Consider the following 26,016-nt stretch of genomic DNA (forward strand, 5'->3'; position numbering starts at 1 on the left):
CCAAAAAGTGAGCCGCAGCCGGGCCGAGAGGGCGTTATCGAGAGAAACGGTGACGGCACCGCGAGAAACGAGAGATATGACAGCATCGAAACCAACAGCTCCCAAAGAACAACGTCACACAATACACGTCGCTTGATAACATCATTCGTATTTTCTTAAACAAATGTTGATTGTCGTCTCCCCGTTTGATGCCCATTTTATTCTAATCTATCGCATTCTATCCACCTGACACAGATCAGCACCCTCAAATCCTCATGCCTCCCTGCGACAGTGAGGCCACTTTATCGAGATGGGCGCCCTACGAGCCACCACCCGTCTCTCAGTTACCTCACCTGGCTGTGGCCGGAACGCCCTGAACAGGCGGCACGCGAACAGGCCGCAGTGCTGCTCAATGTCCTCGTACAGTGAGCTGATCATCTGCACGATACTGTTGTCGCCCCGGCCCGCCGAGGTTACGCTGGCGCGCTCAGCAAAGAAAAACCTGTGTGGAGGGAGACGAGGGTAGATATGGGGGGGAGGGGACATAATGTAGGTTTACCATTAGTGTATAACTTCTATCGTAGAGTGAAGGTACCCACCCGTAGAGGAAAGCCATGGTTTTAGTTTTGGCTAAACAGCGGGAATTACACGACACAATGGTGACTAATGGCCTATTTAAGTGAGTTATTAACCTCTAGAATCTCTGTTATTGTCCACATAGAATGCCGAGAGAATAATTTAGCTTCATTTCTAGGGGACAGGACGAAGTTATGCGCCATTATTCCACACAACTTAACATTATAGCGGTAATCACCTGACATGAGCTCAGTTTATTGTTGCCAAATCCCGCTAAGCGTCGATACTCGCTGAGATGTTCACCGGTAATTGTCGGCTCTACTGACCTGATTTGCCTCATTTTGTCTCGCCGCGCCTTTGGACCGGGCGGGTGACAGAATGTGATACGCGCCAGCAGCAGCAGGTAGCCGACAGCCCGCGCCACCCGCGCGTTAGCCGCACACAGACCCTCATACTCCCACCTGACAGAGCAACGGGGTCAGTCAGTCGTCCAGCGACGCAACTCACGAAAAAATCCACCGACGATATAAAGCTACGAATTACCATCTTAGAACACACTGGGTGGAGACTTCCACTTCGCGTCAGCTAGACGCGTCTAAGTCTTAGACGCGTCTAGCTGGACGGCGGCTGCGTCTAGCTGGCGACGGCTAACTGTAGACGCGTCTAGCTCGGAAGTCTCCTTCCAACAGTTAGACGCCAAGTTAGACGCCAACTTGGGCGTCTGCTCAGTTAGACGCAGTGGAAGTCTCCACCCACTGTGAGCTTAAAAAATGAAAAGTTACGAAATCAACTTAGCAGCTTGCTGATAAGTGTCTAAAAGAGTATCCACCCACCTAAATTTCACTCACGAGCCATAAACAAGCAACTACAGCCCTTATAGACCACCCTCACCACCCACCCAGTCCGTACCAGCTCTCTCGCTCCCTCGCAGCGCTCACTTTGTACCGAAGAACTTGAGCACGAACACGGCCACGATCAGCAGGACGGAGACGGAGCAGCCGACGGCCAGGCCGACGGTGACGTTGCAGAAGCCGGTGCCGAACGCCACGCCCATCAGCAGCGCCAGGTTGAACAGCAGGAACACGAAGAACGGCGACAGCTCCAGCACCGGCTCCAGCCACTGCTGCGCAAAGTTCCGCATCTCCTCTGCCCGAGGTAGCCGCCTTAAGTAAACGTCATCAGGCGCCCTTGCGACTAATGGGGTTCCAAAAGGGCGACAACTCATGGGACTTGGGGAAAAATGTAGAAGTCACACCTCCCTTGATCATGCTTCCTTTGGAAAAATAAAAAATGATTAACATGAAATTACTGCTGTACTAGACTAAACGCCAGATAATAATTATAACTGAATTTACAGAATCTTCTGCTCTCTGGAAAGAGTGCGATGTCTTGTCTTAATCAGCGCTTATTTTAAATCAGCCTAGCAAAAAATCCCCGCAAGATGGCTGAGACAGGCAAATCAGCGAACGAATGCTAGCCACGCTCTGACAGGGCGGAGCTATTTGCCAAATATTTGGCCCGGCGACGACGTGCGCATTTAGCGGAGACATTCGGATGACATGTGATGCCAAATGTCGGCTCAGCGGTCCGTTATACATGACACGGAACCGCCCGCGAACGAGGAAGAGAAGGCCGGACAAATTTCAGAGAAAATAAACAAACACATCTTCACAGACGGCGGCTCATTTCAAACCCAAGCATAAATCATCAAAACAGCGCTCGGACGGCAGAATTAGTACTAAAACAACAACTTGCATCATTGATTGCTAGCCAAGCGCGTCCCATGAAAAGCAAACAGAAACCATGATCAAACCCTATGGCCGCTCCTCAACAGTTTTACCTATTGCACAAGTCCTCCTATTCATATATTTTGCCCAAAAGGACGTCTAGCTTCAAATGCTTCCTAGTTCCTACACCATATCAGAGCGATTTCGAACAACATCTTTATGTTTATCCTTTCAATACTCGTACTTACCCCTCCCCTCAAGCACACACTCGCTCACTCCCCAAGCTCACAGCCAAGCGCCGTTATTGCACACCTACCTGTGAGTTTGCCCAGCAGGAACGACTTCCCGGAGCCCCACTTGGCGTAGAGACCCACTGAGATGGGTACAGTGAGCGCCGGCTCTGACAGAAAGTCGGCCAGCGCGCCCGAGTACAGATCGTACCCGAGTCGGTTCTCGTTCTCTTCATTCGTGTTCAATTTCCCTGGGGGAGGAGCTGGGGTCAGCCGGGTCCCGTGCGGAGCTTCCGTGTCGGGAAGGTTGGTAATAATGTATCAGAGCTAGATTGAGAGCGTACTGGACTGCCGAGCCGAGTGACTGGTACGTACTGCACAATGCTACAGTGGCGGGTAATACAGAGTTACGTACTACGTGCAGTGCAGAGCGTGTCATTTGATCTAACACAGGCGTAAGCGACTCGATCTCGGATCGTATGCGCATATTGAGCACGCTCATTCCGATGTGACACTGACAAGGGAGCCGCCACGATGAAGACATTCTCAGAACCCGACCCGCGCACCAATACTGAGGTACTGATCAAACGTCGGAGCTGAGGTGCTCTCCGATCGTCAGATATCAAATCAATCAGAGGTGACTATTGATCACCGGGGGCAGAGGCGAGAAGGCGACCCCTGAGTGTCTCCTCAGAGGCGATCGGCACAGAGATCGGGCGAAACTCACGGGCGCCGAAAATGTCGCCCAGAATCGCCCGCTTGTGGGCGATGTCGATATTGTACGGAGTTTCGCCGGCCTTATTTGGTCGGTAGAGCATCTTGCTGTGCTTAGGATTCCTCAACAAAATTTCCACGATGTGCTGTTGGGGAAAGCAGCATGGTTAAAAAAGCGCTCATAAACCAATCGCCACGCGAAACGTGGATCGCTCACGATACACATACAAATACACCTGTTGTTTATTATATCAAGGATGTGCAAGTTTAACTAACATTTACGCATCAAATTGTGTGGAAGTCGAGTTGGTCCCAAAAAAAAAAAAATCGATCGCTCAATGGCGGCCGATAATTCCAAGAGATCAAGAGCCAGTGGAGGCAATTCCTTACAGAAGTCGAACCGTCCCAGTTAGCTCACCCGCGACCTGGCCCTCATGGCAATGTGGAGACAGGTGTCCCCCTTGGAGTCGACAGCCGAGATGCGCGCCTTGCGGTCCAGCAGCAGCTCAACCATCTCCGCCTGACGGTTCCTGACGGCTCGCAGCAGCGCAGTGTCGCCCTCCTGGCGGCCAGAGGTCACACCGGGTCAGACGGGGTCAGACATGACACACGGGTCAGCCGAGGTCGCACAAGGTCAGGAGGGGTCACGTAAAGTAAAACGAAATTACTCTAGCCCACAGAGGTGAATAATAACATGTTAGGTCAAACTAGTTTTCTAGTCTACACTACATTCCGATGCTGCGCTTGGGATATCAGCCTATGTATAAATGACACAGAACATGGTAAAATTAATTGCGTAATTAAATGTGATATTGTATATAGCAAAGTCTCATCTATTTTCGCAGGCACCATCATAGTGCTGAGAGGCATAGACAGATGTTGGAAATACCACGGAACCACCTCCTTTCAATATCACCACAGGGAAACCATGGCCATAATGATGCAGCACAACAGCGCCATAGTGCAGGTCACGGCAAACACCTACAGCCTTCTGGGTTCGTGCTATCCGAACAGCCCCGAGAGGCGAGTCTACTGACCTCGCCTCTGTGTGCAAGTAACGCCTGCACCCTGTGCACAATCACCGTGAAAAGTGCTCGGCGCTGAGCACGGAGTGTTGACTTCTCACCTTGGTGGTAATTTCGGTGTCGGCGTGCACCTCGAGAAGCATCTTGACGATGTCATAGTGGTTCTTTTCGACGGCCCAGTAGATGGCTGTTTTGTGCTCCTGGACGGAGCAGGGCAGACGGGCCGGTTAGCGGCGGGCATAGCACAGCACAGCGCAGCACATCATGCTAAATAGCCTAAAGTATACTGCACATGACTGGACAGATGGAAAATCCGACAGAATGACCGAGCCATTTCCAGATGTCCTGAAGTCTTCGAGGTCTATCAAGACTTATCATTTGATGAGACTAATATCCGTAAGCCGCAATATCGCTATCTTTTATGTCCCTGTCTAGCGTGAACGATTCTGAGCTAAGCATAACTGAAATAAACTACCACATCCCTCTTGAAAAAGAGGTAAACTACCGAATATACCGATCGGAAATGCCAGCAATGTTTGGGACTACCTGACACCTTTTCTAAGTAAGAAAGACCCATTAATCTGAAGCGATGAAGCATTTCTAAAGACGGACAACGGCCAATTCTTAACCAACTTGTATCGGCTTTCCTGAAAGGCCGTGCAAGTTCGAAGTCATAATACAAAGAAATCAAAACCTACAACTTCCACTGTGACGGGCGTCAGTCTGACGCCGGCTCAGACGACAGACTGCAGTCTTCTACTGCATGAGCGCCAGTCTGATGCCGTCTCAGACTGACAGAATGCAGTATGAGCGCCAGTCTGATGCCACCTCAGACTGGCAGACTTTAAACCCCTCACCTTTCCGATGATGTTGATGTCGGCGTACTTTTTCAGCAGAATCTCCACGATTTGCGCGTGACCGCCGCGGGCCGCACAGATGAGGCACGTGTCACCACTCCGGTCCTGGGGAGAGTTACAGAGGCGGGGGAGAGGATCAGCACGTTATGGGCCGCACAGATGAGGCACGTGTCACCGCTCCGGTCCTGGGGAGAGTTACAGAGGAGGGGAGAGGATCAGCACGTTATGGGCCGCACAGATGAGGCACGTGTCACCGCTCCGGTCCTGGGGAGAGTTACAGAGGCGGGGGAGAGGATCAGCACGTTATGGGCCGCACAGATGAGGCACGTGTCACCGCTCCGGTCCTGGGGAGAGTTGCAGAGGAGGGGAGAGGGTCAGCACGTTACACCGGCTCTTCAGCAGCTTAAGTGGTCAAAGATCGAGACTCTGGTAGAGCGTCATGATCTTGTCTAAGTGTTTAGCGCGCTGACTTACGCTGACTCACCGGTCGCGATCCCGGAAATGTTCACCCGATGGAGTAACACATCGCTGAGATGCACGCCAGCCATGGACAGGAGTGAATTACATTTGCTGCACAGATGTAATTTGAGTGCATGCGCTTTCTCGCCGTGCAGCCTCAGCGTGGAACTCACTACCACCGTCTGTCCGGGAGTCGGCCACAATGAGCGCTTTTATGGCGGCGCCGAATGCGCACAACATGTGCACGCAATGTAGCGTGGTTCGCTGTTCTTAAATCTGTTTTAGATCTACTTAAACATAGTGATCGTGCCGTTTTACATGTGTTCGGTATGTTAAGTGTTTGATTGTGTTAGTGTCCGGTTCGATGTGCGTGGTTGTGGTTTTCATCCTTTATGAATGTATTTGACCTGGAACAGTAATAGCCAATTGTTCGGGATGTTCTAATCTGAACTTGACTGGAACGTGTCGTGTAATGAATTCCATAGTAGAAACCGTACCTGGCAATGGAACTACAATGAATGATGACTGACACGTCACAGCAAACGAACCAATTATTCAGAACGTTTTCGGGATAAAACCGACTAAAATCAATACAGCGTCTCCCATAGGAGCCATAAACGTTCTACGGATAAAACCGACTAAAATCAATACAGCGTCTCCCATGGGAGCCATAAACGTTCTACTGATCTATATTTACCCTTATTTTGCAGCGATCGATCGTTAAAACACCGGGCAGCGTCCACATGGCGGGCCATATACCAGGCATCTTCCCGCTCTAAATGTCACATCTCCACTGGGGACACAGCCAGCATCTACCAGCTCAGGATGTTGTTTATGGCCGCGCTTTAATGGTATTGCGAATGTCAGATCACCTGGTGCCATTAAATGTCCCCATGGAGGCTGGACGTCGTATCCGCTTCTCAGTCCGTCGTCCCATAGAGGCCCGCATATTCATACGGCCCGCAGATCCTGATCAGGTGACCCGATACCGGGACGGACCCGCACTAACGCAGCGTGTCCGCTGAGGGGCACCACTCGGTCAGCCCGACAGCCGTCTCCTGATAAACCCGCGACAGAGGCTAACGCGTCAGCACGGCTGGCTCGCCCAGAGGATCAGTGTGGACTGGTTTCACCGGGTGGTCGCAGGTCTGTTTGGGTCGGATGTAACGTCTGACGGACCATACTTCACCTGGCGTCATTTTAGTGGCGAAAGGAAACATCCAAGACACTGAAGTCGAGTCTAAATATCAAACCGACTTACTGAAAGATAGCACTAGAACAGTACATCAATCTTCTAGCCGGTTTACATACAATTTATCGTCATTCATTCTCTCCATGACACAACCACAGCCGTATGCCTCCACACAGACCTCCCTATTCATCCCTATCTCCAGCCCTCCTCACAACCTCTCATACGGGAGATCAGACACCCCGATTGCTCACCTGCAGGTTGATATACGCGCCGGCCGAGACGAGCGTCGACACGATCTCGTAGCTTCCCTCCTTGGCGGCCATGATGAGCGGAGTGATGCCGTCCTTGTCCGTCACGTTCAGGTTGGGTTTGTGCGCCACCAGCATGTCCACAATGTCCGTGTGACCGCCCTTGACGGCCAGCAGCAGTGGCGTCCACGAGTACTGCGGAAACGGGACGGGGTGGGGAGGTAGAGTCGAGTGTGTGTTGTGGTGGTAGTTAGCTGGGGGGGGGGGGAGTGCAGCAGTAGTGCGGAGGGATGGAAGGGTATCAAAGGTAGTGAGATGCGTGGAAAGATCGGTAAAATATACAGAGTACTAAAGCAGAGAAGAAAGATGGAGGGAGGGAGGAGAAAAGGGGCAAAGTGAACTCAAGGGTGGAGGGAGAAAATGAGCGAATGTGGAAGGCAAGGCCGCCCGGGGAGAGAGATTAGGGATGAGCGTCTGCTCGTTAGCTGTTTGTAAACAACTAGCGATCATTAGGGCGATCAATCTAGGTCACCGGACCTGACGGAATGAAGCCGGGACAATTAGTTCGAATGCTACAGAATTAGGAGTCTGAAATACGTAGAAGCCGGCAGATAAGAGCAGTCATGGCCGGAAGAGCTTCCGTGGAGACCGGTTGTTTCGTAATGTTGCCGCAGATAGCGAAACGGAAGAGGATGGGAGTGAGGAGACATCCGGAGGCGGGGTGGGGTCGGGGCGGCGAAGGCAGGGCAGAAAGACAGATGTGCAATCAGCACTGGGCACTGTAGAAGGGCCCGCGACACAACAGCGTGTTCGGTATATCGTCACCCAGTTCAACCAATCACCGAACGGTTCAGAGTAAGGCGCTGTGAGCACTGAGCGGCAATCGATGACGACACAATCTGCATGTTCTGAGAAGGCATGAAAGGGTGGCCGATCGGTCAGAGAAGTCGCGTGGACAAACAAACGGATAGGGTGACGGGTCGGGATATCGGTACCACAGTTGCCGTCTGGTTCCTGATGTGATGTCGATAGTACTGCCAGATTATTGGCAGCGACAGCAAGGGGTAGGGCTTCGGAGAGGAGTCGACGGTGAAAACAAGTATTTTAGACAAAATGGTGAACCATCTATTACGAGAAATGTACGAAAGGGTTCCAATGATACACGAGCATAAACAAAGTACAAGACGTGACTGCTCTGCTCTTGACAACGATCCCAGTACTTGACGACAATCTGATAGATGCTATCAATGCCCAACGGATGATCAGAATCCCCTCCCCCTTCACTCCACTCTTACCCAACTCTCCTGTACCTGACAACAGAGCATAACTGTTCGACTGGCATACGCTACATATGGATTAAAACACATTAGACATAGCCCTAAGTTACCCGTGTTTATTGTCAGTGCTGCTTGCCACGTATGCTATAAGTTTAGAATGTTAGAATGTTAGAATGTTTATAGTTTAGAATGTTGTGTGTACAACTCACCATTCCCGAGGCATCCACATTGGCTCCGGCCTTGAGTAGTTCGCTGACGATCTCGGTGAAACCTTTCCGACAGGCCCAGATGAGCGGCGACGTACCAAACTGGGAATACAAAGCAGGGGTGTCAGGCACAGAGCCTTTGGTAACGGCGGACAAATGGCCAGATGCGGTGGTTAGATGGTCAGACGCAGCTGTTTGACGGTAAGATACGGCGGTAAGATGACCAGACGGTCTGATGTCATCCGATATCGGTTCCGGGTACGGAAGCTATTTCAAACAGTGCCTAGTGAGATGTTGGACAGCAACACAATCATCTCAATCACGCTCCAACACAGCAAAAGCATTGTTATAGTTATCGCCCACCGAGATAGTCGTAAGAGCAGTCGACCGAAGGCTGCTCAAGGAACAATTACGCAACTGTCTCCCACCAGCAATACCAGGAAACACTTTAAAATATTCACTTCTCCCAACCCCAGGGTTTTCCCCAAAACACTATTGGCGCTAACGAAGCATCAGTTCCACAGAACGGACACTCGGGGGCGTAAGACTGTACGTATGCAATGCGGATTGCGCATGTATGTCCACCAGCTTCGTCACATGCCCTAATCGGCTGCTGAGGTCTTGTCGTTGCGCAGTTTCGATGGACAGACGGACACTGTCAGTCGCGTGCACTGAAACGGGTCCGTCGACACTCTCAGTCTCATTGAAATGATAACTAATCGAACTGTGCAGCTATCGAGGCGGCATAGCCTTCAAGTTCGCCATAGCACGAGTGTGATTTCGGGTTGTTTAATCTCTAACGAAACCGCACTGTTGCGCCTATTCCAATATTACACGCACGCTTTGCCAAATGGTTTCCAACTCCCGGCCACAGCCAACGCAAGCAAAACAAAGCGTTAGTAAAAAAACGACGGGGAAGCGATCTGAACCGTGTCTAGATGAGAGACCGCCGGGCTGTGGGGACTGAAAACACCGGATGACGTCACGGCCGCTGATCCACATTCTGATTGGTAGGGAGCAGACACCAGCATAACGCTACATCGGCACCGGCGCGACCGGGCGGTATTTGCATCGTGTCGCATTATACGGTCCAGAGCAGCGGCCGACTGCCTCTGAACGCGAATTACCATTTGATAAGGGGCGGAGCGGTCCTGGCTAGTCGCCACCCTCCGACCACCGCGCACCACTGGCACACGGCCGTACGGCAAACAGACACGGAGGGGCCGATAACGGAACGAGAACATCTTCAAAAAACGTCCCGATTTGCACACAAACGCTACAGCAAATGCTCGTCTAGCTTCCTCCAACAAACCATCAATCAGACGAGCGGTTCAAATTCCACACACACGACAGTTGCCCGCATTCGTATTCCGCGCCTCCCAGTGTCGTGACCTCGTGACCCGTGCACTGACCTTGTCGTTGATGTTGACCTTGGCGCCGTGCTGAAGCAGCACCTGTACGACGTCCAGGTAGCCGCGGCCGGCGGCCCACACCAGCGCCGTCATATGGTGCTGGCCGGGCACGTTGGCGTTAGCGCCGGCCTCCAGTAATGTCCGTACGGTCTCGGTTCGGTGCTGGTAGGCGGCCCATAGTAGAGGTGTCCACCCGCCCTGGGGGAGAGAGGAGAGGTCAGTGGGGACGGTAGAATGAAAGCCACGTAGGCGCGGAGGGCAGCCATCGGGGGCTTAGAGAATATGCGGCGCTGGTCAAGAAAATATAAACACAAGATAGTGCTTTAACTATGCTGTGATATTATCACAGTTCCTTGGTTATCACAGTATGATAGCCAGGGTTAACCAGGGACGAGGTACTTCAAAACTAGGTCGGAGCAGTGACAGAGACCTGCACTCTCCTTGACCAGATACCACCCACCACACATGGTAACAAACATCAAAGCGGCAGATAACCGCCCCGGTCTGCCTCCGACCACACACGGATCCCGCATACAGACCATACACTCCTAAACCCCGACCACAGCCCCACAGCCCCACAGCACCACTCTCCACCGTCCCCAGTGACCGGTCACAAACGTCACTCGGTCTGAGGGAGGGTGACGTTCTGATCCCCAGAGAAAACGGCGATAGACGAGTCACCGACGGCGTTACAGGAGGATTGGGCTCGCCAATACCGTAGCTTGGATCATACCTACAGCGTATTACATCACAGCTTCACGTATATAAGGGCGGATAATGGTGGCACGGATAACAAATTTGGGGATCAGAAAATGACACAAGTACAGTGAATTACATGATATGAATTTAAATCACTGCGAATGTCAATCAAAACTTTATCACATGACACTTCCTATATTCAGAGGATAGCGAGCTCCCTCGCCATCTCATCCGATATCTGCGATTTGATATTGATCAATCCCCGCGATATGGCACCGTTGCCAAGTGCCGTCCGATCGGAAGATATAACAAACTACGATGACGAAGCCCACTTAGTCCACTTCAGAAACTCCGAGACAAGTACGGACATCTCACTACCTGCAATTTCGTCGAATCAAAGAGGCCGAGGTTACCCAATGCGGGCGGTATCACAGCCGACCAGCGACCTTCCTAGCCCACAGGGGGTGACTCGTGACGCTCACTGACCATGTCTTTGGCTTCTGTGTTGGCTCCCGCCTCCAGGAGTTCTCGGACACACGCGACATGACCCTCCTTCGCCGCGAAATGCAGCGCCGTCCAGTTATCCTGCGAACAAAACACAGTCATCAGTCAGCAGTAATTCACTGAGAACCAGAGCCACCTAACACGGGTGGTGCTAGCAGTGTTACACATCATTTGGCATCTGATGTCAATGTCTGAGATCCCACGCAAGACATCTACCACCAGCATCTACAGAGAAGCATTCTACCCGACACACTCCCATGTAGGTATCCCCGCGACGCTCCTAGAAAACACGACGCCTACCGTCCATAACTCATGTCCTACCATTAACCCGCCACGCCTCACCATCATACCGCACCGGTATCCCGCTTCCAACCCAACCCCGCCTCCAACAAACGGTTCTAGGACTCCACAACCGGCCAGCACCGGTTCAAACCGCCCTGTCCCGGTACCGCTCGACACAGGCAGACGTCACAGGTCATTATTCCCCCTCTGTGACCCGTGACTGCACTTCACAGGCGTGGATAGCCGTTATTGGTGACAGGAGGGCCGAGGGACGGCTGACAGCTCTCATTAGCCGCTCGGGCGCGGGTCGACTGAAGTGTGGCGCCTGGTAACAGTTCTATCAGGGGGTAGGACATCGACCAGGCAGGGCAGTGGAAGGACAAAGCAAGTCAGAAGGAAGAGACGGTGAACGGCAACGAAAACGATCGAGGGCTATATCTCAGCTCCGTGCTTGAAGACAAAAGGTGCAGCCGGCATCTTAAACAATATATGAAAGTCGTCAGCCTGCATAAGCCGACGGGAAACGACATTCTGTATAGAAAACCTAGCAGCAGCCACACTGTTGACCTCCGCCAAAGAGGTTAGCTTAGCAGTAGGTGTGCTCCTCCATACTCATCCCACTGAACTTTGAATGAGTAGGATCTGATTATAGCGGGCAATGAAGCAGGCCATTGTTGAGTAAATTAAACTACGAGGATCAGCCTAGGTTAGAATACACATGAGAATACACATGTTCCACACACCTGTTAACTGGAATGTCTTTAGTGTCAAAAACTGTTTTAAATATTTAGGATTCATGAATGCTTGACTGTTGATGCCCGCGATCCACATAGCTATTTCTGTCATCCCATTTAGGAACGAAAGTGAATAATGTACGAAAACGGTTGAAAAAAAAAAAATGAAGTTGACAGGCAATGCAAAACCGTCAATCGCCAGTTACGCCCAGCGCCAGGCGATATTCGCACACGGACCTCAACTTTACCAATCATCATAGTGCTAACATCTACCATCCCATAATGATTCGGATCGCCACGGTATTACATATGTACATGTCCGGCGGCATTTGGTCGGTGCTATTTGTTCATTCATCTAATCGATAAATCGAACGCTCAAAGCATCGGGAAATCAATAGTGAATGAATCGATCAGCCAATGGCTGCTGGGGCTCGGCACGTCAGCAGTCCTCCCAATATTGGTTGCCGATGACAACAAAAAAGCATGGATGACGCTTGTCATTCAGATCTCGGTCCTTGTCGATGTAATCAGTCTGGATAATATCCCCACCACAGGTACGGGTTATTGAAAACAGTGTTTTATAAAGCCACGGGTATCAAATAATTGCTGATAATATAGCATATTGTTGCTAACGATTTGCTGTGAATCAGCAGTGCAAATTCCAGTTAGCGACAGCCGGCGCTGACTACCAGTCAAACAGCTGGGCGATAGCGCCACCAACTGTTTATACGAAACAGTTTCGATTGGGACTGGAAGCTGCTAGTAAGGCTTGTCACTAAGCAGGCGCGCTTACCATGCCGCCTCTGGAACAGAGCTGTCATAACTCATGTCAGAACCGACCCTCCTGTCCATACAGCACTCTGGTAATGTCACGCCCAGTGCCGCTCCTCAATCGTCCCTGTCTATCCCATCTCAGTCCCATCTCGGTGTCTGTCCCATCCCCTGTCTGTCCCAGGTCGGTCCGTGTCGTCTCGACCCATCCTACGCCCGGCGTCCGGCCGTTGCTCCTTCACTCCGCGCCATTTCCTCACTGACCCACCCACCACGGCGCGTCCGTCGCACCCGTCTGTCTCTCTGAGAAGACAGCACGCGGGCGAGTCCAAACACAGTTTATCCCTATGACCCGGGGGCCGGACAGCGGCGGCACGGGGTCACCTCGTGGCCCGCCACATGTGCCGGGGGGCAGCGCAGACGGCAGAAGGGCGCCGGCGACAGGGTGACTCACAAGGGCACCCGAGCGACCTTCCCAAGGACCGGTTACCAGAAGTTGGCAAGGAGATACGATGGGTGGACACAGGAGGAAAAAAACACAGAGCAAGAAGCGAGAATTGAACTAGAGCGTAAAAGTTAGTGAGACACAATGACTGGGCGGGCCCCGACGGGGAAGAAATATGCAGGAACTCTGTGATCCGCGACCTTTGTGATCACGGGTCAGTCGATAAATAAACTCCTCCTGGTCAATCGGACCACAGGGATGCGTGAGATGAGGCGATGAATGACGGTGTTGGGTTCATAGCACTGTGGCTGTGCTTCGTGAAATGGCACAGACAGTGACATCGACATTGTGGGGGCTGACGGACAGCTATAGTAGACGACGGGATATAAAAATATTGTAATAATGCACCAAGGAATAAGAAATCCTCCCACTGAGTCACACTAAATCACGATTTAAATGACTAACACATTAGCCTTGCTTTAAGCGGATAATAGCATAGCCATCGATGGTTGTTTTGCAGTATCCTGGATTCCCAGAACATGAACGCCAATTCCATGAAGCTGAGCGATAGCCATAAGTCGCATGAAACATGCTAAAACTTCATGCAACTTGTCAAAAATCACTGACTCATCGCGCCGTCGCCACATGAAAACAACGCGACGGAACCACACGTCAATACGCCGTTACCGATGACTATCCTACATACCATAACCTATTGGAATTGAGCCAGTTCGGAACGGCAACGAACACCGGGAGCGGGACCGTGACCAGAACCAGGACCAGGACCAGGAACATGACCAGGACCAGGACCAGGGCCAGGACCAGGGCCCTCCACCACCTACCGACCAGCGATCAGTGACCGGCCCGGTCGGTCTCCGGGGTGAGTCACGTGACGCGATGACGGCACCAGCTGGTCGGGTTCGATGGCGTTACGTGGGCGGCAGCCGCCGGCAGCTGGATCCAACAGGACTCTGCGGTCAGCAGCCACGCGAGCGGGGTGCCAGGCGGCGCTCCATAACACGGATCTGCGCCGGCAATACGGGCTGGCACTATCACACACGGAAGAGCGCCCGGGACAGGATTGTGAGTAAGACTCGGCGCATCGATCGTACAGATAAAAGAAGAATCAATGCGAGCACAACTACCTTTTTTCAACTGTTCAGTGGATGCATGTTTGAGCAGGTAGCGTTAGCAGGATGCTGCTGCATTCAGTCGTCAGCGAGGCTCACGTCATTAGAACAGACCGACAGTTTTCGATCAATTTCTTCACTGAAGACAACGCGTCGTTGCTGAAGATGCTGAAGACAACGAGACTGAACCAGGGCATGATAATGCAAACGTACCTGAGCTGAAAATTTCAGTCGCGTTAAGCGTCATATTACTACGTCGGAAAATCGTAACAATAAAATGGTGATTTACAAAAAAGGTTTTAAGCATTAACTTTGGAATGAAATCACGTCACAGGTCTGTATTTACTGGTCAACAAAAAGTTTATCCGACAAAGGCCCGTAGAAATACGAACCATCTCGCCATCCAGCGGCCGTCTTCCGAGCCGGCCCGGCAGCCGAGATGTGATGACCACAAACTTTTACGGCGGGGCGTAAAAACGTGCCGGCGATGCCGTAAACGCCGGGGGCGCATTTCGTGGTCGTGGTCCTCACATTCCACGGCTATCCGAGGCAGGCCGGACCGGTCGATCACACAGAGCGGTAGTCTGGCAGCCCTCGGCTATAGAGGAAGTAGCAGGGTGTCTGGGACCAGAAATACGCACTGCAAACATTCCTAGCCTGGTCCTGACGTCCGAATACCCGTCTGCAGTTGACAGATGGGGAAGTACTGTAGACTTTGAGGCAGACCTTAGGTAGGCATCAATACAAAACGTCACACGAAAATAGAGTTAGATCAGTCAAAGATACGAACGAGTTCCTTCACATCCCGGAGGACGCATTCGTCGAAAATGTTATCAGATCTCTTCAAGCTTCGATCAGACTCATCGAAAAACCACAACCACGCATAAGCTGTAAGTAATATTATCTTGACCGTCAAGGACGGAGATGGACTGTAAACTATCTCCTAGGCACACGTAGTTGTCCCTCCTATCAGCAGATTGACTCAGATAACTATTGGAATAATTGTCCTTGGGTAAATAAAAGGCAGATGTCTCTGATTGACGAACTGATAAGAACCGAGAGGTATCCCGATCTCTGATCAACGTTCCATGTAAGGGAAGTACGACTTCTCTAATTGGTCAAGTGTCAATCCATTTATCACAAAGCTTCTGAGAATCAACAAGCACGTGGGCAGGCTGTAGGAAAAGAATGTTTGACGTAACATCTAGCCAACCGTTATTCATGTAAGAAGTTAATCAAACTCTGACCAGAAACAAAAACTTAGTCAAACATCTAAAAGCCTGAAACATGTACGAGGAGATTCGGCGTAGGCACTACGAGTATGTTGGTCTTTTAGTTTGGTCTTCGGCCTTAGCACTTTGTGAAGCATGCCAAAAACCGGAAAGGCCACCGATGCCAGTTCGGCCTCAAGGCGTATCCCGCCAGGCGGTAAACAATTAAGCCATTTCACGGCTGATTCGTTACCAAGAAGACTCATATCGAGGAAGCGACCTTGGAGAGAAGCTACGTGCGGGCGTCACCAACTGACCAGTTTGGTCACACGTCGGCTGACACAGCCCATAGAAACGATCGACACCACACGACCGGACACGGATAAAGAGACGCGAAAGACGCGTTTATTGCCTCTGTTTGGCTGTAAAATTGTCCATGGTCAGTATGCTTAGGCTGAGCCGACAACTAGACAAAACTCAGGCCTTGAAGTTTTGGCACAAACACAGGCGGTCTGAAAAAAATATCGGAAATACCTGCCAGGAATCAAGTATGTAATTAGGTTGATTGAAACGTGACGCCGCTGAGACGATATTTCAAGGCCGCACCGAATTCCGGATTGCAGCGAAATGATAATTGATACTGATAAGTTATAGAATACCACAACAAAAAATACCACAACAAGAATACAAAGTGTTGACCTTCTCCATAACTAATCAAAGGGTCTCGCAAATATATGAAGAAACAATGTACAATACTGGTGTAAAATACTGGTGAACTCATTAGGAATATCGAGATGCCAAAAGCTTAAGAATCTTATATCCCTATTCGCTAAAGCCCTTGTTACACTGCCGAATTTTGGTACACGAATGTGCACGAATATGCAAGTCATCCTATGTCGCGGACCGATTCGGGATCTTTCTTCCACGGTCTTGGCATTTCGCAGACCAGTCTGTGCCCACCGCGCGACTTTTACGGTTCGTCACGACCGCCACGAATATTTCATGAAAAATGAAAATTTCGTGGCCGTTCGCCGAACTTATAATAAACGAACATGATCGCCAAACACTCGCCGAGTCACCGCCGACATGTCGCTACGTGCGCCGACTTGTTGCCAAGGTATCGCCGACTATTCGCAACAGATTCGCCATTCATTCGCGATGTTCGCCGAATCATGGATCAGCTTCGACCCGCGCACGATTAGGGGGGCCCCCACTCGTTGTCTGCAAATCGGGCTCTGTCGGCGAACTGTTCGCCTCTGTCGGTGAACTGTTCGCCGATTTCCTACACGACGTGATTCGGCGATAGGGTCGTGGCCAAAATTCGGTAGTGTAACACGGCCTTAAGGAAAAATCATAACATGACTGTTGGCATTCGTGAGCATTCTCGCGACTCAAGTGCTACGAACGTATGCTTGTCCAATGCTTCATGTCGTGTTTTGTTTATGTGCAGTGGAAGAATGCACTCCGCTTAGATTTACCTTGTTAACGACCATCCCGCTACTATTTATTGACACCAATACTAGCCGGTTTTGGGATCACTGGGTCAAGCGTCAGCCACTAGAGTGGGAGATAGTTTTGTTTGGATACGAATAAAAAAGGATCACCACGACTTGGGCACAGAGCAGTGCGTGATGCCTCTGTTACGGACGGGGAGCACTCAAGTAGCTTATCAAATTAGGACGGTACACCTAAAAACCAGTGATCAGCTCGGTCAAACCCAGCCATCACAAATCACGGGAACTTCAGCTGGTCCTCACAGGTAACGTCCTTACAGACCTCGATCCCGCGACCAAGTCAACCGATGGACCCGCCAGTAGAACTGAGAGACGACGAGACCCGGTGACGTCACTAATAGGCATTACGTCACTGGGGTGTGGAGTTGATAAGACGGGCTCCGTACTACATTATCCCATCTCGGCGTTAATGCTGGACAGAGGTGACCTAATGACCGTCCGTGGATGAAGGACGAGTCGATATAAGGTGACTGGGCTGCCCCTAATAGACAATCGGAGAGCACAGTGGCGAGGAGCACCTGGGTGATGGTGGGGTTTGGAGGTGGTAAAAGTCAGATTTAATATCCCATTCATCCGTCAACCAGCCCGCTCTGAGTGATTGGTCCGCCAGGTGTCGAGGTCACGGGCCATCGGGTCACGAGATCCAAGGTACGGGTTCATGACATTGTCACCAGTTGATATAAAAGGTCCTGATAATGCGGAGTTTACGATGAGGCAATTGATCCCCACCAATTTAGCACCAATTTCAATGATGCTACAAGCTATAATTACATCTAGCTTCCGTTACAGATCCCACTACGATCACAGATCTCGCTGAACTGAAAGATCCCACCCACTTCACAGATCTCGCCGAGGTCAGATAACGCTGAGGTCACGGATCCCAATAAGGTCAGGTCACATTAAGGTCACAGGTCACACTGAGGTCACGGATCCCTCCGGGGTCACTCACCAGATCGGAGAGGGTGGCGTCGGCGCCGAACTCGACCAGCGCGTGGATGAAGGCCGAGTGGCCCTTCTCCGACGCCACCATCATGGCCGTCGTGCCGTTCTGTCGGAGACAAACGGGTCAGGTCAGGTCAGCGGGAGGAACGCAACGACGACTAAATAACTGCGGGACTGTCTAGCCGGCGTGTGGTTGGAGCTAGTTTTGGTGTGTGAATTAATCGAGCTGTATAAATAGACAGCTTCAAAAGCCCGTTATAACCGAAGGTTTGTTGTCAATAGTTAAAACACTATTCTTTATAATTGTGTTTTTCTATTGAAAAACAAATCTGAGTTCCCTGACAATTTGGCAAAAGCTGCCTGAGATCAGTATGTGAGGCATATGCGAAATAATTTCAAGGAAAAACACATTGCAAAAATAAGATTAATTGTTCGCATCAGCCTTTTGCTGAACTTTCTTTTAACCCAGAAGTAAAGCTGTAAAACATCATTGGTAGAGCTGGAAGACAAAACACGTTTCGAAGGATCATGAGCATCAACAACTATGAACGTACTCGTATGTCGCTAAATCAAACAAATCATACCAGAGCTGTGCAAATATGCATCACAACACAGCAACCTGACTCTCAACACAGCCGCAGCAGCCCGGCACTCGGCCGTCCATTGCAGGGTCAGTATGTGGCCACAGCCCTCAGCGCCTGCTGCACTGTTTATAATCCCGTGAACAAATGGTCCTGATACTCCATCCGGACCCAGACACCGTCCGGACACTGGGCTCAGTGGCCTGTCAACAGCCGACACTCAGTGACAGGCCGCCACACACGTCCGCCAACGGCCGGCGGACGCGACCCGATCACTGGCAGCCGCGGACAATGGCGTCCCAGCGGAAAACACGGCAGAAGATTGTCGGGAAGCACAGCGGCGATCGTTGGCGGGGCGGTGGTGGCAGTGGTGGTGGCAGAGACGGCAGTAGGGGGTGAACGTGGGGATGTGGGGGGGAGGTTGCAGCGGCGTGATTAGGTCAACCATCTGGTAACGGAAGCCGGCCCAGACCGACGGCGGCGCTGGTGGGGAGGGGTCGGTATTGGCAGGGCCGCACCACATGTGCACGTGGCGTCCGGGTGGAACCGGCGAGTCATCGGCAAACGGGCTAATGCGGGGCTTCGGGTGTCCCACTGAGTAAAGAATTACTCAGACAGGTAGCTTCCGGTGTTTGGACGATGTTTTTCGCCCAACAGTCGCATATTCAGGTGCATATGCAGGTGCAACTGATTTCTCACGAGGATAGAAAATGTGTATGTGTAACTGCACCCAAGTGGAAAATTCGGCAAAACGAATATAGATACGAGTTCCTGCACACAACTACAAACCTTATTAGTTACTACTAGCACTTCCGAATAGCAATATCAGTTCGACACCAGCGACGCGACGGCGGTGTCAATACCAGGTGGCGTGACCGTGTAGCATCTGAGTATCTGGTTAGGCATGGACGCCCGGTGACGGGGCCGATGGTTCGGCGGGCGATCACCGCTGACAGGGCGGACCGAGCAGAAAAGGCAGTGCAGTGGAAGATATGGTACGGAGACGGCGTGATCGTTATGCAGTAGTGGGGTCTATACTTAGGACAAGAGTGAGTCGTCCATACTCCATACCATAACATTTATTACAGTAACTCAATAATTAATCACTTTCTCAGAAGTCAGCAGATGCTGTAGCAACTGCACTGTCTATGATGAAGTAACGGCGATGATAGGTGAGATGCAAAAGTTATTGTGTCAATATTAAAGAACGGCGGAGACGAGCTAATGAATGCTCTAATTGAAACAGGGAAAATAGTCAACCGATACACGAAGGATGCATGTATCAGTGGAAGGACGCTAGATACCAACGTCAACAAATCATAATTTCAAAGCGATCCAATCACACCTTCGATGTTTTCCCGTAACATGCTTTTCAACAATTCAGGAAATTCAAACAGGCCAATTTTAGCGCAGCTCGTTTTCGATCCTATGAATATTGAATACCGCGGTTGGCGATATGCGCTTGCTCACATCTCCGATTGCCACTGTTTACAGTTCGTTGCTATGGATCCTTTTCACTGACCTTTGAGCCACCTAATCGATAAATCGTTTTCTATCCTTTATCGAGACAAATGCACCGCTTCCCGTGTGTATTTTGGCTGCACTCTCCACCAGGCGCTCATGGAACAACACCTCCATGCTTGTGCCTGGCCGACCTGACGCCACGGGGCACCGCTGCGACCCCTCATCAGTTCGTCTCAGGAAAACGGACAGTCTCGACAATGTGCAGTCATTAGCGTCTCCAGAAGTGTTCTGCGAACTGGTCCCGCTGGCTAAGTTTTCCCTATATGTAGTTCCGGTGCGATCGAGCCGGATCCGAACCATTGTTCTCACGGACGCTCACGGGAAGGGTGGACTTAGCATATGCAACGATCAGCGGCGCAACGGCCGAACGCTGGAAATCACGCAGGCACTGGCGAGCATGGCACGGGACATTGTGCGGTAACCGTTTCTCTGGAACTGATCAGCTCAAATTGGTTACAGACGTGATCAGAAAACTTGTAACTGATCGGTATTCCGTTTACGAGCCTTTTACATTGATGAGTGATAATCGGAATGGTGGTGGTTTGAAGAAAAATGACATCACTAAAATCATATAAAACTTGGGAGTAAAACAAGAAAGCCAAGGCATCATTGATCGTAATAGCTGTTTTGATCAGCCATCCATCAAGATGATGGCCACCGCCTGATGCCCAATCACTTTTCCTTGAAGTAGCTTGAACCTCCAGGATTAAGCAAATATAACCCTCGATCCCGCTGGTTTCTTTTCCTCTCGTTTCTATCTATCGGACGGGGTAGGGGCAAGGACGACAAAAGGTTGCCCGAAGAGCCAAGGCCGAACACGGGGCCGCTAATGACCAGACTGGGCCGGCGGTACGGCTGCTCGGCACGGTTCGCCGCCATCCGAGCACGGACAGGAGTGGACAGCGTGCGCTGACAGGCGCGGTGAGCCCGGCGACACACCCGCTCCTCCGACCGGACACAGGAATGGGAACAAGGCGAGCGACCCGGCGACCGGCAGCGGAGGACGCCGGGGCGGGCGGGCCAGGGGACAGGGGCACGGGCCAGGTGAGGAGGGGGCGGGGGCAGACAGAGATTAGTCCAAACGAGAAGTCTGTCGGAGGCTGCCAGCAGTCCGTCAGAGGACAGGTTTTGTCTGCGTCCGTCAGCGGGTCCCACGCCGACACAGGCCTGGATAGGGGAGGAAGAGCGCCGAGACAGCAGACAGGCGACTCGGAAGGACGCCGGAGTCGAGGTCATGCAGTTCACTGGCACTCCGGCCGAGGGCCGAACACCGGGGATCACCCCTCCCCCACCCCTACCCCCACCGTCGGCAAGACAGACAGGTGACTTCACAGATGGATTGGTGACGTCACAGAAGAACTGGTGGAGCCAGAGCCACACCAGGCAGCCGTGCGGACGATCGCTGCACTGATTGTGAATGCTGATAAGCGAAATGGCAAATCCGTGCCCGAGGCAGCCGAGACATTCTGGCGATTAAATGACGTGAATGGCGCTGAAATGACCCCTCTGCGGTGGCCACAATAACTGTTCCAAGGCTACAGGATTTTCCTCAATGGTCGAACTTTTTGAATGGGAATGGGCGCCATGAGATTCAATAGTTGTACACATTGATAGCAAATAAATGTAATGCATCACAAAGACCGACGGAAAGCAAGGCATGATGCAAATGCAATTTTGCATGTTTAGTGCTACTTCTGTACACCAAAGAGGGCATTAAAATAAAAACCGTACAAACTGTTCGGCTAAACAATGATGTCTTTCTTACTATAAACAAAAGCAGCAAAGAAATCGCTGTAAGTTCTTAGCATATATGTTTGGCTACCAGAATGCAAGTAAACACAAAAATTATGCCGCAATATGAGCGAGCTAGTGTGGCAAAATGTAAACCTGCAGCCACGGCTGCTTCAAAATAGAATATCAGCAGCTCTGTCAAGCAGAAAACGGGACAAACAAAAGGCAATAATAGCGCATAACAACAGCATCAAAAATTTGTCGGCAGCCTATTGCACCGCATATTGTGATCAAACAAGGCAAACCAAAACAATTAGGCAGTGCCAGTGTCCAGAAAAATAGGCTCAGATATCACAATGAAGGCGACCGTTTACCATGGAGCTGCGACTGTGGCGTGAAAATGAAACAATACGGGCGGTGGCAGCACGAGAGAGAGAGCGGACAATTATCCTTTCAAACGGAACGGACGCCTCTGTTGACAAACGGTGCACCAACGGTCACTGGTGCCAGGGCCAGGAGGACAGGGTCCAATGACGTATGAAGATATCCTGATGAGGTCAGATCCTTGATCCAAACGTCACCTCCTTGATGAACGTCTGGCGGTCTCTTAAACACATTTTCATCGACGTTTCTCTGAACCAGCCAAACATGTGATTTCATTTTTCAGAATCTGTTAAAGATTGCTTCAGATGATCTATTATTTTCACAGGCATTAACTCCCCCACCATAAAAATACATTCATGGCAACATTAGTTCATTACATAACGCCATCAACTGCCCTGTCTGATTAATAATGCGGCATACAGAGAAAGGAGAACACGCGAGGCTTTCATGACGTGATGTGTCAGCTGAACAATTAGCAGAAATCTACCTTCCGGCAATGCATCAAGTGCCTGTTAGAAGAAAAAAATGAGAGCCAGAAAAGTAGGTCTTTTTGTGTGAAAACACAATACCAAAATTTCAGAAAATTGCAGAATACAGGCAACAACCTTGATAACTTTCGCGACAAAACCAGCACAAGTTTCTGATCGTGCCTCACAATCCTTCATTTTTTCTCAGTATCAGCGTGACGTGCCTATCAGTGTTGACACAAATCTAACTTCAGACGCCGTCAAGCGGTGATGGACGTTCCCTCCCCTCCCTTTCTTCCCCACCCCCGGGTACGATCCGGGCGCGTCTCCCGCGCCACCGGCCCTCGAGATGGCCCCGGCACCACTGAGCCGTGTCGCCGGCCAACTGTCTCGAATTGAGATCGCATACCCAGCGGGGTACGGCGCCCCCTCCCCCTCCCTCCCCGTCACCCTGTCTCCCGGGGACGGGTTGGAGGCAGAGCCTCTTGGGCCACTGGTGGCTCTGTCTTCAGTGCCGCACCGATAGCTAGAAGACCGGAGACCGAAAGAAGCTGACCAACAGCAGTAGATGTAGCCGACTTAGAGGAAAACATCAAAGGATTGAAGTAGATAATGAAGGAATGGACCCCTGGTTCGTTAAAATAATGACACCGTCTGTCTACCAAAAAGGCATCACTGAGCATGCAGTCTTCTTGGAAAGCATATGGTTCAACAAACCGACTGTGACCGATCAAAGTCAGCAAATACATCAGTAACAGACTCGGTCATCAGGCCACCGTGGATTTGATCCTAAAAGGAATTCAAGGCATGCAATACACATGATTTCAAACTTCAGTGTTTCGCCAGGGTTCGCCAGCCAATGCCAGGCCTGTGTGTTGTTGAGGGTTTTGGGCGGACATTTCCGTCCATATGCGCTTCCAAGCGCTCAATGTCTTATCCCTAAAAAGGCCCTTGCAACGGTCATATGTTTACATCCGCATTCCTATTCAGTAAACACCATGGTGTTCTTGACAAGAGTTCACGTCCGATGATGTAAATATAGTGTACAACTTTATCACACTTGATCACTGTGTGATCACTGCGTCGAGCTATCCAGGCAGTCATTGTCCTCGCAAGTATTCACAACTTGTCGAATTTTTGTGTCACTTGATGACAGCTGCAACGTTTTGTCAAGCAATGCATAGACTATTAAAATGATATTTGACAACATCATAATAAAATGTGATCAAGTTGAAGGCTTTCGAGTATGACGGTAAACAATTAATCACGCTCATCAATCACGGTACGTTATTAATAAAATTCAGGTCATTCCCCTGCCCACTGATTTCGCTGTGATAATTGTCCGTGGCCATTTTTAACTCGTTCACCCGGCGTGTACCACCATCATCCAATATGCAGGAAAGCCAGCACAATAGCAATATGCGACGGTCAGCCTCTCAAGGAAGCTTGGCCCACCAAACAATGCACGAGAGGCAATACAAAAAAGGACACAAATTTGGACGAGCAAAAAACGGTCCCAAGTCCAAACAGGCAAAACCAAACACATTGGCGCCACTCTCTGCTGATTAGGAATAATATGGACCCGGTCTAATTGGCAAACAAAGAAGGAGCGACACGGTTACCACGAAACAATCGGCTCTAAATGCCCTGAGAGGATAGCGGGCCCGCTTCTCACCAAGGACATGACCCCGGACAGGTAGCTTATCATAGCTACTACTCGGATAGTAAATAGTTATGTACTGCGTAGGCAAACTTCATTGTCCGGATTGAATGATAATTTATTGCTCAAGGGACAGTTGCGCTAGGATGGTACTAATGCCTACGTCAGAAAATATTACGAATTTATTTACAAATGAAGTACCAGCATTCCTATAAAAATATCGTAAGTCGATACTTTTGGCCGGGAAGAGCTATTCGTATACCAGAGTTCATCACATCACATTGAGGTCAATGTGTGTATGTCTGGCTGCGTTCCTGTACTCACCTCATCTCGGTCGTCGACGGCGACATTCCTGTTGTTGAGGAACGACGTGAAGGCGGAGAGGTCCTCCCGGTTGATGAGTGTCGTCAGCGAGGTGAAGCTAAGCGACACCATGGTGCTGCGCCTGTGGACGCAGAGGGGGGAGGTCACGGTCACGGTCAGGTCAATTCAGGGCAGCTCAGGTCACGGTCATGTCAGCCATCAGGTCACGGCGACTGTGAAACAGGGTAAAGCGAGACAAGAAGACGATGCGGGCAAGGTAGAACAGGGACAGGGCAGCGCAAGGCACGTCAGGACAGGGCAAGTCATCACTGTCCCACATTCCTTAGGCCATGCTGAGGGTGCGAACGGTTTGAAGAGCCCACGCCCCTATTTCGGCGAAGCGGAATGAAATCGTTCCGAGATTAGTTCCGAGATTTCCGATATCCTCATTATCTTTGTCCACACGCCTCGCCGTGACCAGTGGCTCTCTGTCCAAACAGTAACGCTGTCCCACTTGATCGCTTCTTGTGTACACACGTCCACGTGAGGAAAAGATAGCGGAGCTGATCGCTGCGGCATTTCCCGACTGGGAAGATCTTCAGTATCGTCACCACATCGTTCCGACGCTGCGTGCTGATCGCTCCCCAACAAATACAATGTCGTCCCCTGTGCATCCCCTGTGCAGCGAAGGGCCCAAGTCCGCGGGGTTTACACCCCTCCAGCTGAGGCACAGACGCGCGATATGGAGAAGGGCCGAACTCCCGGCGAGCTCACACGGCACGAGCCGAGCTTTGGTGCAAATAAACCATCGTTTCCCAGACAGGGCCACGTTGGAGAGACGGCTGTCTTTCAGGGGTATGACAGAATCGCGGATGTTTTGATATACATGATACGTGATTTGCAGTCTTCAATCGCGCTAGTGTGTTCAATGCAATGTTCGTTGGATAATGGTTCGGGGGTAAAAAATGAAAAAAGCGAAAACACCCAAGCATCACATGTCATAATGTGCTTGCACGCTTTTCCTGCGTCCATAATAGTATCCCGTCATTCGCTAATGTCTAACATTATCATATCTTCCTTGCGACAACTCAAATACAGCGGACTGTTTATCCTCTCGACGGAACTGTTTGGATAGGTTAACAATATCAGTGGTGCTGTAGATAACATCTACGCCCGAGGAGTCGCCCCGTTTCCTTTCCTGGTGGGGGTCGGCGACATCGCGCACTGGTACG

General features: G+C 50.9%; 1 protein-coding gene across 10 annotated transcripts in view; it reads right to left on the reverse strand.

The window, feature by feature from the left end:
- Positions 1-26,016, reverse strand: part of LOC122370934 (kinase D-interacting substrate of 220 kDa-like) — a 93,947-nt gene that overhangs the window by 26,823 nt on the left and 41,108 nt on the right. For all 10 annotated transcript variants that reach the window (XM_043346912.1, XM_043346921.1, XM_043346903.1 and 7 more), the window contains exons 2-15: positions 24,806-24,926; positions 18,142-18,240; positions 11,088-11,186; positions 9,903-10,100; positions 8,494-8,592; positions 7,011-7,202; positions 5,109-5,213; positions 4,353-4,451; positions 3,645-3,788; positions 3,240-3,372; positions 2,599-2,763; positions 1,494-1,701; positions 882-1,016; positions 333-481 (exon numbers count right to left, since the gene is read on the reverse strand). In XM_043346912.1, coding sequence (XP_043202847.1) covers positions 333-481; positions 882-1,016; positions 1,494-1,701; positions 2,599-2,763; positions 3,240-3,372; positions 3,645-3,788; positions 4,353-4,451; positions 5,109-5,213; positions 7,011-7,202; positions 8,494-8,592; positions 9,903-10,100; positions 11,088-11,186; positions 18,142-18,240; positions 24,806-24,926 — 1,946 coding nt within the window. The remainder of the gene's footprint in view (positions 1-332; positions 482-881; positions 1,017-1,493; positions 1,702-2,598; positions 2,764-3,239; positions 3,373-3,644; positions 3,789-4,352; positions 4,452-5,108; positions 5,214-7,010; positions 7,203-8,493; positions 8,593-9,902; positions 10,101-11,087; positions 11,187-18,141; positions 18,241-24,805; positions 24,927-26,016) is intronic.

The sequence above is a fragment of the Amphibalanus amphitrite genome, unplaced genomic scaffold, assembly GCF_019059575.1.
Source record: "Amphibalanus amphitrite isolate SeventyFive unplaced genomic scaffold, NRLGWU_Aamphi_draft 000035F_arrow, whole genome shotgun sequence".
NCBI classification, from domain to species: domain Eukaryota; kingdom Metazoa; phylum Arthropoda; class Thecostraca; order Balanomorpha; family Balanidae; genus Amphibalanus; species Amphibalanus amphitrite.